We start from the raw sequence: 11,213 nt of genomic DNA, 5'->3' as shown, positions 1-11,213 counted from the left end.
GGTCACCACAACATGAGGAACTGTATTAAAGGGTCACGGCATTAGGAAGGTTGAGAACGACTGCTTTAAGGGTATGTTCCCCAAATTGAAGTACATGTTTCATTGCTTGAAGCTAGCTGTAGTCTCCTGGATCAACATACTGTACTGTCTTTAAAAGTATTCTACTTTTTAAAGGTGTATCAGAAAATGGGTATCAAGGCATATAAATTGTCACTTTCCTTACTAGAAAGTCAGGTTTTAAACAGGTTATGGTGCTAAAGTGAGAATTGGGTGATTCAGCTTCTAGAGCTTACTGTATAAAGTATTTAGATATGTGACAAGGATTGGCTTGGAATATGTAGCACATGTGACCTGACCTACTTGCACACTTTTCCAACAAAGCCAGATGTAGCTGTTGGTTAATTTTCAACATAGCACTTCAGGCGATCACTACCATGAATCTGGGATTCAAGACCAATTTACCATCTTTGAACTTATGACTTGGTTAAGCCATATTGGCCTAATCAATAAACTATACACCTCTGAACCAGGGAACATTTATTTGAGGCTAAAAATAACGAAGATGATCTGGGTTGAAATGTTATTTTTTTTGTTTTTTTAGACATTTGATGCCAACTCTTACAAGTTGTTAAATTACAGTGTTAGATAGAAATAAAGCTTATATTTTCTAGTGCTACTCTTGTTCATTATCACTGATAACCAAGAATTGATTGATAGTAGACTATATGTCACTCCGTTTTTATACAGAACCAAAGATACTCTGTTTCTTTGTTATCGGGTGTCATGAAATGAAATGAATCATTTAAAAATAGGAGATACACACACACACACACACACACACACACAGTGGGGGCGGGGGGAAGGGATAGAGAGATAGAAACATCAGTGAGAGGAACATCATTGATTGGCTGCTTCCTGCACACCCCCTACTGGAGATTGAGTCCCCAACCTGGGCATGTGTGACTCTTGGTTCCTAGGTCGATGCTCAACCTCTGAGCCACACCAGCCGGGCTAAAATAGGATATTTTCTTTAAACTACCTTTTTTTCATAGTTGGGAAGGTTTTTATTAGCATAAGATTAATCTAATAGGATATTTTCTATAAACTACTTATGTTTTTATAGTTGGGAAGGTTTTTATTAGCATAAGGTTAATTTTTTAAAAATATATTTTTATTGATTTTAGAGAGGAAGGGAGAGGGAGAGATAGAAACAATAATGATGAAAGAGAATCATTGATCAGCTGCCTCCTGCACACCCCCTACTGGGGATCGAGCCCACAACCCTGGCATGTGCCCTTGGTTGGAGTCGAGCCTGGGACCCTTCAGTCCACGGGCCGATGCTCTATCCACTGAGAAAAACCAGCTAGGGCGGCATAAGATTAATCTTAAAAGTTTTTTGTGTTTTTTTTAATCTAGTGGAATCCAGTTGCTTCAAATCCTTTTTACTTTGTAAATTGGCTTGTTAAATTTGTTTGAAACACACCAATTTTCACTTTATTATAAAGTACTAGGAATTATGAAAAATGCTAGTTAAAACAATAGAAAATTCAAGTAGTATCTTGACCTTTTATTAAAATTATCAAACTATCTGAATTTATAAATTGTTGTGGCTACTAGGAAATTGCTAGTTTTGCTAAAAGGTATACTATTACACATGAATTATTTGTTTTGTGACTTAGAATCAATGCTGAAGATAGGAGAATTGTGGTCATAGAATTGGTAGTTTTCCAGGATGTTACTTGAATTTAGAGTAAGGATTATATAGATGGTTTTCTCCTTTTTTACTTTACTAACTAGGAAAAATTGTGCCAAACATTTGAATTGAGGATTTCTAAAGGAAAAATATGTGGTTCACAAGCTTTTATTTTTTTAATTATTATTTTTTTAAAATATATTTTATTGAATTTTTACAGAGAGGAAGGGAGAGAAATAGAGAGTTAGAAACATCGATGAGAGAGAAACATCGAACAGCTGCCTCCTGCACACCTCCCACTGGGGATGTGCCCGCAACCCAGGTACATGCCCCTGACCGGAATCGAACCTGGGACCCTTCAGTCCGCAGGCCGATGCTCTATCCACTGAGCCAAACCGGTTTTGGCCACAAGCTTTTATTTTTATACACTTTTATGTTTTATGATTGCAGAATATGTTATGTCTGTCTGATTGTGTTGGGACATAATTCTTTAAAGGGATCACAACTTTATCTCATGAGGCCATTTCAGTCCTTTTTTTCTTAATCTGTGATTAGAGAGGACTGTTTCATATGCAAATCCACAGAAAGGAAATGTGTGTTTTCTCTGCCTCCCATTCCTCCTCCAAAATCTAGAAACAGTGGGCAAAGAAATACATCCAAGGAAAACTTTTCTTCTGCATACCTTTTAAAAGGATATTATTTCATCCTCTTTAAAGGTAAAAGAAAAGGAACAGTATTTCTTAGAGTGAAGTTTATATAAAGTATAAAGACCAAAATCTGACTCTTCCTAAAAATCATTGTTTTTCCTTTGTCCTGCTCTCTTGGTTTATTTTTCTTGTAATGTTGCTTTCATGTGATTGTTCTCCCTCCCTTTCTCCTTGCAATATAGATTCCTAAAGGAAAATCCAACTCTTCCTTTCCTAAAAACTACTTTGTAAGTCATTATCATGGCACAGTGAATTCTGCTTTTAAGTTTTGGTTCTTCACTAATCATGCTTGCATATCATCATCCTGTTGCTTACAAAACTGCCTGTTGTACATTCCAGGATGCAAAACATTCTAAGATATTTATGATCTGCTACTCTCTATCACCTTTGGTTGGGTGTGATTTATGTGACAATATTTTTATGCCGAAGTTACTTGGAACTTTTGGCAAATCTAATGTTTGCTTGAGTGAATTAGAGTGTGCTCTATTGTCGTATGTTAACCATATTTTGGCGCAGCATATTGCTGTTTAAAATGTGAGTGAATGTTCCTATCATTTCCTAAGTTTGAGTACATTATTGTTCTTGGGGGGAAGAATAGCTGGGTGGTCCATCATTTCTTTCCTCAGTAAATGGATATTTTTGTGTTTTGCATGTCTTTTTCTGTACATAAGTAAAAAATCTTTGTCCTTCAAGTACTTTTTAGTCACATATCTATGTTAAAGATTTTTATCACAAAGGAAAATTGAAATGACAAACTAAACTTTACTTAAACGTTATTGCTCGTTTATCATATCAATGTCTTTAAGACTTTTAAAAAATTCTAAGGGTAAATGCGTTATGTCTGTAGGCAATCAGTGTTAGTGTTATTGTCCATCCTAATTAATTTAACAAGCAGTATGAGTGGATGGTCTGAACTGTCATATTATGATTGTTGAATCAATTCATTGATTTTTTTTCAATTTTGATTCAAATTAGTAATATGTAAGAATTATAAATGGTTGACCCCTAGAGTGCCGGCGCTCCTCCTGCAGTGTCACTATTAGATGCTAGTAGTTCACTCTTTATTGACAGGTGGCACCTAAGTGCAGAAAACAAATGTAGTAAAGGTTTCCTTAAGTTTTTGAATATGTAACTTCATTTACTTGCGATTCATATTTTTTCCCCTAAACTGCTGTAAAATCAGCAAAAATGCCTTGGCAATTTTAGCATAGTTCCTAGGATATTAGCTGTTACTCAAAGGGTTAAAGCACAAAATGTAACTTTTACCTGTTTTATTTTTTAGCTAAAGTGTGCATGCTTCTTTATTATGGCTGACTTGTTTAATGCTTGTTAATAGATGAATAGGCTGGCTTTCTATTGCATGTCCTAGTGCAGTTGAAACTCTTCAGGCTAATTGTCATGTTCAAGGGGAAAAGAAAAATGGCATGAGAGAACTGGTCCAAATGCCCTTCTTTAATAACCTCAGTGGTCTGGTTTGAGTGCTATTTCACTCTGAAGTGAGAAATCTGGTTATGGTTTGGTATATAATTGGCCAGGATACAAAATATAAAATATTTACAAAAGCAGAATCCTCTCTCTAAAACTGTAGAAGGCCTTTGGAACATTTTACTGCTCGGTTTTCTTTATTGAAGCATTTCTGATATGAAGATTGTGGGTAAATTAGATTTTGCAAAAAAATAATTGTAAAATATTCCTGATTCTTGATGAAGTGAGGTTATTGAGAAAAGGATATTTTGACACGATATACATGAAAGCTTGAAAATCATTTTAATAATATGGTTACCATGGCTGTCTACAAGAGCTTCTTGAGGGTAAAAACATTGATTTTTACTGTGTGTCAGTTATTTTTATGATTCTAACTATTGGCCATTGAAGATTTTGATCCAGCAGCACCTTTTGGCTTAGGCATCTCAGGTATCAAGGATGGTAGAAGTTCTTTGCTTGTCTGTGTGTTTAATACCAATTGTAGCAAATGTAAAGGGGTCTTTTTGTTTGGAGTGATACCATTGTTTGTGACCATGACAGCCTAGTCAGTATGAAATAAGTAACTGTTATTCTTCTTTGCAGGTGAAGAGCAGAATAAAGAAGCGCTGCAGGATGTGGAAGATGAAAATCAGTGAGACATAAAAGCCAACAAGAGAAACCATCTCTGACCACCCCCACTCCTTCCCATCCCACTCCCTCTTGGAAATTCCCCCATTGTCACTGAGAACCACCAAATCTGACTTTTACATTTGGTCTCAGAATTTAGGTTCCTGCCCTGTTGGTTTTTTTTAAAAAACAGTTTTCAAAAGTTCTTAAAGGCAAGAGTGAATTTCTGTGGATTTTACTGGTCCCAGCTTTTAGGTTCTTTAAGACACTAACAGGACTGCATAGAGGCTTTTTCAGCATTACTGTATTCGTCTCCTGCCGGATGTGGCAAGGTCACCATTAGAAATGGAAATTACATTTGAAAGCCATTAGACTTCTAGGTGAAGCAAGCATCTAAGAGAGAGGTTAATCACACTATAGTGGCATAGGTGGTATCATTTTTCCTTTTTCTAATTGTTTAAATTGAATTTTATACCAATGTTTAAGATTAATTGGGTGTTAGCTTGAGGTGGTTAAAGGTTGTTTGGGGAGTTTGTTGTAATGGTTTTGCTGTAAAAAGTATTCGAACTCTGCTGAAAAGCATGGTGCTGGTAACAGTTCAACAATCCGTGGCTGCTCATTCTTGCCTACTTTTACTCTCCCTCTGAAGCAGGTTAGCATTGAAGGTGGTATGGAAAAGCCTGCATGCGTGTTCAATTCTTTGTTTCTTCTCCTTCCCTCTCCCTGCCCCCCCCTCCTTCGCTCGCTCAACCTCTTTTGTTCAGTATGTGTAACTTGAAGCTAATTTGTACTACTGGATATCTGACTGGAGCCACAGATACAGAATCTGTATTGTTCTTACTGAAACACAGCATGGAATTAACATTAAACTTAAATAAAACAAACCTAAATTAAAAATGCCAAATATTATTGCGCCTCCATCTTTTATCTTTTTAAAATAAAATCTCTAGCCTAAACCCAGTGATATCATCTGCCTGAATGTGAAAAGGTCTCTTTTTCTTTCATAAATCACTTGTCTGTTTCTCAAAAATGATGTATATTTTTGGAAAAAAATGACCTGTAACCTGGTTGTGAAGAACATTAGTAGTCCAAATCAATTCATTACCTATCCTGTCTTTAAGGATGTGGCAATCTTGGTGTTGAGAGAAAACCTGCCACCCAAGGAAATGAATGAGGTAGTTAAAAGAGTGATTATTGGTGCAGGTCTTTAGAAAGATCCTTGTCACAGATGGGAAGACTGCAGAAAGGGGACACTGTCCTATAGCTGGTTAGGAAAAGTGGAGTTTTTCAGCTCTAGGTTTAGTCACCTTTGAGGGTCAATTGATTTCTAGAGAAACTCGAGTTACCATTGTAACTTGAAGGCAGTTAATTTGTGTTTTAAATATTCTTAGCGCTTTGATTTGTAAAAAGTTTTATTGATTTAAAAATTTCTTTTATTGATTTCAGAGTGGAAGGGAGAGAGAGAAACATCAGTGATGAGTCATTGATCGGCTGTCTCCTGCACCCCCTCTACTGGGGATTGAGCCTGCAACCTGGGTATATGCCCTTGACTGGAATGAAACCCAGGACCCTTCAGTCCGCAGGCCGATACTCTGTCCACTGAGCCAAACCAGCTAGGGGTTTTTACTGGTTTTAGAGAGAAACATCAATTGGCTGCTTCCTGCACGTGCCCCAACTGTGGATTGAACCTGCAACCTGGGTATGTGCCTTGACAGGGAATTGAACCCACCACCATTTTTTGTTGTTCTTTTTGGTGTACAGGTGTTGTTCCAACCGACAGCCACACCAACCAGGGCTGATTTGAAAAAAGTTTCAGACTCGAATCGTTTTCTAAAATGTTAGTGCCAGTAATTGGGTTGATACCTATGCTTGGGTTCTGGGATGGCTGGCCAGAAAAGCAAATCTCCAATGTTATATTTTGCTTTTAGGAAGATGAGAATGAACTTAGGTCATTCTAAGGGAAGTTATGGAGTAAAGCATAACTTCTAACTTGGCTCTTGACCCAGACAAATGCCACGTAATGGTTTATAAATCAGCTGCTATGCTCTTGATCCTAGGACAATAGAGAAGAGAGAACATGCTGAAAAACTGGCATAAAGATCTTTGTTTTGAAGATTGTTACAAGTTATAGTTCACAGGGATTCCTGGTAAAATTCTAAGATGGACGATTAAAGGAATTGTGATTTTTTAGAGGTGGTGATTCTGAATGCAACATGGATGAGCAAACTTCAACCCTATCTTGTTTTATATGTCATAGTTACTAGGCTTATAATTGATACAATAATTAGCTAACTGATTATTAACTATAGACTGGGAACTGTGCTACATTAAGATGTATTTGCAATGTAGCACATAGGTGGTGATAATTAGGTGAGCTGTCACTTGCATTTTGCAAATAGGAAAACTGAAATAGGAAAAAGTTGAACTTGCCCAAAGCCACAGAGCTGATAGTAATCAAGCAGAATTCACAGGTAGGTTCTTACGACTAAAGAGCCCATGCTCTTAATCATTAAGCCATTCTACCTTTTTGTTCTGTATGAAAACTCAGTGTTTTATTGAAACAATTTTCTCTATCCTAAAGTGATCATTTAAGATATGTATATTTTAACATTTCTGAAGTAAGCATATGTTTTACAATTGAGATACCTCTTCAAAAGCTATATTCTTTTAATCATAGAATTAAAATAGAATGTAAACAATAAAGGGCTGTGAGGTGGCTACTGTCTGAAAAAGAGTCAGGAAGGCTTATTACCTAGATTAAGTTTTTGGCAATTTGTTTTTTATCTGTAGCTTAATTTATAAGTAAAAATTAGTATTTTTTACAGTTGGAGCAGTTCTAATTTAGGTTAGCTTGGACAAGTGAGTGATCAGTGGTTATAGGTTGTCAAATTGCCTCAGTGCTGTGACAGTTTTCTAGAGAACCAAAGTCTTAATACCTTCAGGTCAACCTCATTTTTAGCCACTTTTGGTGGAAATATTTCTAAAATACATTACTTTCTAGCTTTTTACTATCTTAGTTACTGCTTTGGGGAAGATCTTAGGTTGGTACTCTTGCACCATCAGCTCACAGAGGTTTTAGTTAAGACTTGCTATGTTTAAGGAGGGCTGCGGATTGCTTTTCCTAAAGTTCTTTGAATTGTAGACATTTGTATCTCAATTGAAATGATGAATGTGTACTTGTACAATCTGGACAGTACAAATTATGTCCAGGGGCTTCTGTCTAAAGCTATCATTGGCCGTTTTTCCAGTTAGACCTAATCTGGCACTCACTTGTCACTCATGCTTCCATCCCATTTTGCTTGGTTTTGGGTCTTCTACAAAGACCTTTTGCCACTTAAAATTGTGGTGCTATAGCAGATAGGGCGTACTTCAGCACCTTGGACTTCTTTCCCATTAATTGGCACATTTGTGGCTATGCTAAACAGGCCATAATACCTGTTGAACACTCAGAATTTGCTTTCAATAGAATTACAGTAACAACCTTTAAAAACAAAAACTTCATTTGCATTAAGGAGGTGTAAGCTAAAATGAGATGCTATTTTCACTGAGGCAAAGATTAGGTTACTGTTGTGAGGATGTAGAGAAACGGGATTTTTTTAAAGTAATTTTTTTTTAAGTATAAAAAATACATTAAAAGTGTATAATTAATGAATTTTAATAAAGTGAGCACAACATTTAGCTACCACTCACATCAAAAAATAGAACAGGACCGGTATCTAGAAGACTCGCCCATGTTTTCTCTTGGTGAATACCCCGACAACTAAGTCAGTATCTTGATCGCCGTTGATTAGTTTTACCTGTTTTTGAACTTGATATTAATGGGATCATACAACTTTCTCAACTTTGTGGCGTTAGTCCATGTCATTACCTAACAGTAGTGTTTTTCATGACTATAGTATTCTGTTGTGTTAGAATACCACCATGTATTCTGTGGATAGGCACTGTGTTATTTTCAATTATTGGATGTTACAAATAATGTTACGGACATTCCTGTACATGTCTTTTGGTATATACATGTATACATTAATGTTGCATATCCCTAAAAATGGAATTACTGGGTCACAGGGAATACATTTGTTCAGCTTTAGTAGATGCTGCAAAAACAGTTTTCCAAAGTGGTACTCTTTTACAGTCCTACCAGTAGTGAATGAGAATCCCATTTCTTCCACATCCTCACTGGCATTTGATATGGTCACTATTTTTAGCTGTAGCATTCTGGTGGGTTTGTATAGTAGTATCTCATTCTGGTTTTTGCATTTTCCTGGTGATTAATGAGATAGCACTTTTTAATAGGTTTATTGGATATCTGGATATTTTGTTAAATACTCAATTTTGCCTGTTTTTCTGTTGAGTTGTCGTTTTCTTAATGGTTTTTAGGAAGTATTTATAACTTAGAAAGTTTATCTTTGGAGTTGTTATTACAGTAATCTTCCATCTGCCCTGCTTTTTCATTTTCATAATGTCTTTTGAACAGTACTTAATTTTGATATAGTCCAGTTTATTCATATTTTCCTTTAAGGTAAGTGCTTTATATGTCCTATTTAAGAAATACTTGCCTACCCTAAGATCATTAATCCTTTATGTTGTTTTTTTAAAGTAGTGTTTGACCTCTCATATCATGATCTAGAATCATCTAGAGTTTTGTTCATGATAATAGGGAGTTGTTAAAAATACTATTTTTCTCTATAGGTTTTCAATTGATCCAGCACCATTTATTGTTCCATTGGTCTATTTGTCATAGTGCCATTGCAGTACTGTAGGTTTGAAATAACTCAAGGTCTGGTAGTGTGAGTCATCCAGTTTTTTTGTTTTTGTTGTTCAAGATTGCGTTGGCTATTCTTGGCACTTTGCATTTTTTATACATTTTAAAACCAATCAACTTGTCAATTTCAATACTAGGACAGTAACAACAAAAGTATTTTGATTAGGATTTTATTGACTCTAGAATAAATTTGAGAACGTCTGTATAATTATGTCCTTTAATTCATCAACATTGTATACCTCTCCTTATTTATATCTTTAGTTTTTTTTCAGTAATGTTTAATGTTTTGTAGTTTTCTCTGTAGCGGTCTGGTTCCTTTTTGGGGTATTATTTCTAGTTACTGGATTTTAAAAAGTTTTTTATTTAAATACATTTTTATTGATTTTAGAGAGGAAAAGGGGAGGAGAGAGAAAGAAAGAGAAAGAAACACCAATGATGAGAGGGAGTCATTGATCAGCTGCCTCCTGAGCCCACAACGTGGGCATATGCTCTGACCTGGATGCAAACCTGGTTCATAGGTTGACGCTCAACCACTGAGCCATGCTGGCTGGGCTTTAGTGTTACCTTAAATAGTTTTTTTTTAATTTTCAAATTGTTGCTACTTACATTTCATGACCTTGCTAAATTAATTCTAAGTTGCATGTAGGTTCTGAGAGAGGCTTTTTAAGAGGATTATTTGACAATGTAAATGAACGTTTTAAATGCATGCACCCCTTGCTTATGTGTGTGTGCATAGAAATATATGCAACATATTTTTTTTTGAATATATTTTATTGATTTTTTACAGAGAGGAAGGGAGAGAGATAGAGAGTTAGAAACATCGATGAGAGAGAAACATCGATCAGCTGCCTCCTGCACATCCCCCACTGGGGAAGTGCCCGCAACCCAGGTACATGCCCTTGACCGGAATCGAACCTGGGACCCTTCAGTCCGCAGGCCGACGCTCTATCCACTGAGCCAAAACGGTTTCGGCCAACATATTTTCATTTTAGTATTACAATAGCAAATTAGAAATAACCTAAATGCCCATCAATCATGGTACACATTCTTACTACGTATACTATGTTGCTGTTACCAAAAAATGAGGTAAATCATTTCTGCTAATATAGAAAGATGTCTGCATATGTTAAATGAGAAAAGTAAGATACATTATGTATTATGTGTAAAATAAGAAAAATATTCTGTATGCATACTTGGCTATCTTTAGAAAATTTCTGAAAGATACAAGTTTTTTCATCAAAAAACAGTTTATTGAGGCATAATTGACAAAGTGCATGTATACAAACTATACAGTTCAAATTTTAGAATGTGTATACACCTTTAAAACCATTATAATTATGACAGTCATTCACCATCAAGTTTCCTTGTACTTTGTAATTTCCTTCCTCAGCCCCCAAGCAACCCACTAATCAGCTTTCTGTTATTTTACCTTAGTTTGCATTTTCTGGAGTTTTATATATATGGTGCATAGTATATTCTTTGTAGGTGTGGTGTCTGGCTCCTTTCACTCAACATAATTGTCTTGAGGTTCATTCATCTTGTGTGTATCAATAGTTCATTCTCTTTATTGTTGAGAAGTACTCCATTGTTATGATATACCACAATTTGTTTATTCACCTACTGATGGACATTTGGGTTTCCAGTTTTTGTTATAAATAAAGCTGCTATGAATGTTTGTGTACAAACAAGTCTTTATGTGGGGATATATTTCCTTTTTTGTGTGGATAAGTAGGAGTGGAATGTTTGGGTAATGTGGTAAGTGTATATTTAGTTTTTTAAGAAACTGTCAGCCAAAACTGGTTTGGCTCAATGGATAGAGCGTCGGCCTGCGAACTGAAAGGCCCCAGGTTCGATTCCGGTCAAGGGCATGTACCTGGGTTGCGGGCACATCCCCAGTAGGAGATGTGCAGGAGGCAGCTGATTGATGTTTCTCTCTCATCAATGTTTCTATCTCCCTTCC

The 11,213-nt window shown here is 36.0% G+C and overlaps 1 protein-coding gene across 2 annotated transcripts in view; it reads left to right on the top strand.

Annotated features, from left to right (window-relative positions):
• YWHAE (tyrosine 3-monooxygenase/tryptophan 5-monooxygenase activation protein, epsilon) overlaps positions 1–5,400 on the top strand; it is a 36,520-nt gene extending 31,120 nt beyond the window's left edge. The window contains exons 6-7 of one of the 2 annotated variants that reach the window (XM_015566777.1): positions 2,583–2,627; positions 4,468–5,400. In XM_015566777.1, coding sequence (XP_015422263.1) covers positions 2,583–2,590 — 8 coding nt within the window. In that variant the 3' untranslated portion in view covers positions 2,591–2,627; positions 4,468–5,400. The remainder of the gene's footprint in view (positions 1–2,582; positions 2,628–4,467) is intronic. The other variant, XM_006768083.2, reaches the window with a different exon arrangement.
• Positions 5,401–11,213: the final 5,813 nt, after the last annotated feature.

This window comes from Myotis davidii, unplaced genomic scaffold (genome assembly GCF_000327345.1).
Source record: "Myotis davidii unplaced genomic scaffold, ASM32734v1 scaffold363, whole genome shotgun sequence".
Taxonomy (NCBI): Eukaryota; Metazoa; Chordata; class Mammalia; order Chiroptera; family Vespertilionidae; genus Myotis; species Myotis davidii.
Note: the sequence above shows the minus strand (reverse complement) of the source record. Positions and strands in the feature narration are given on the sequence as shown.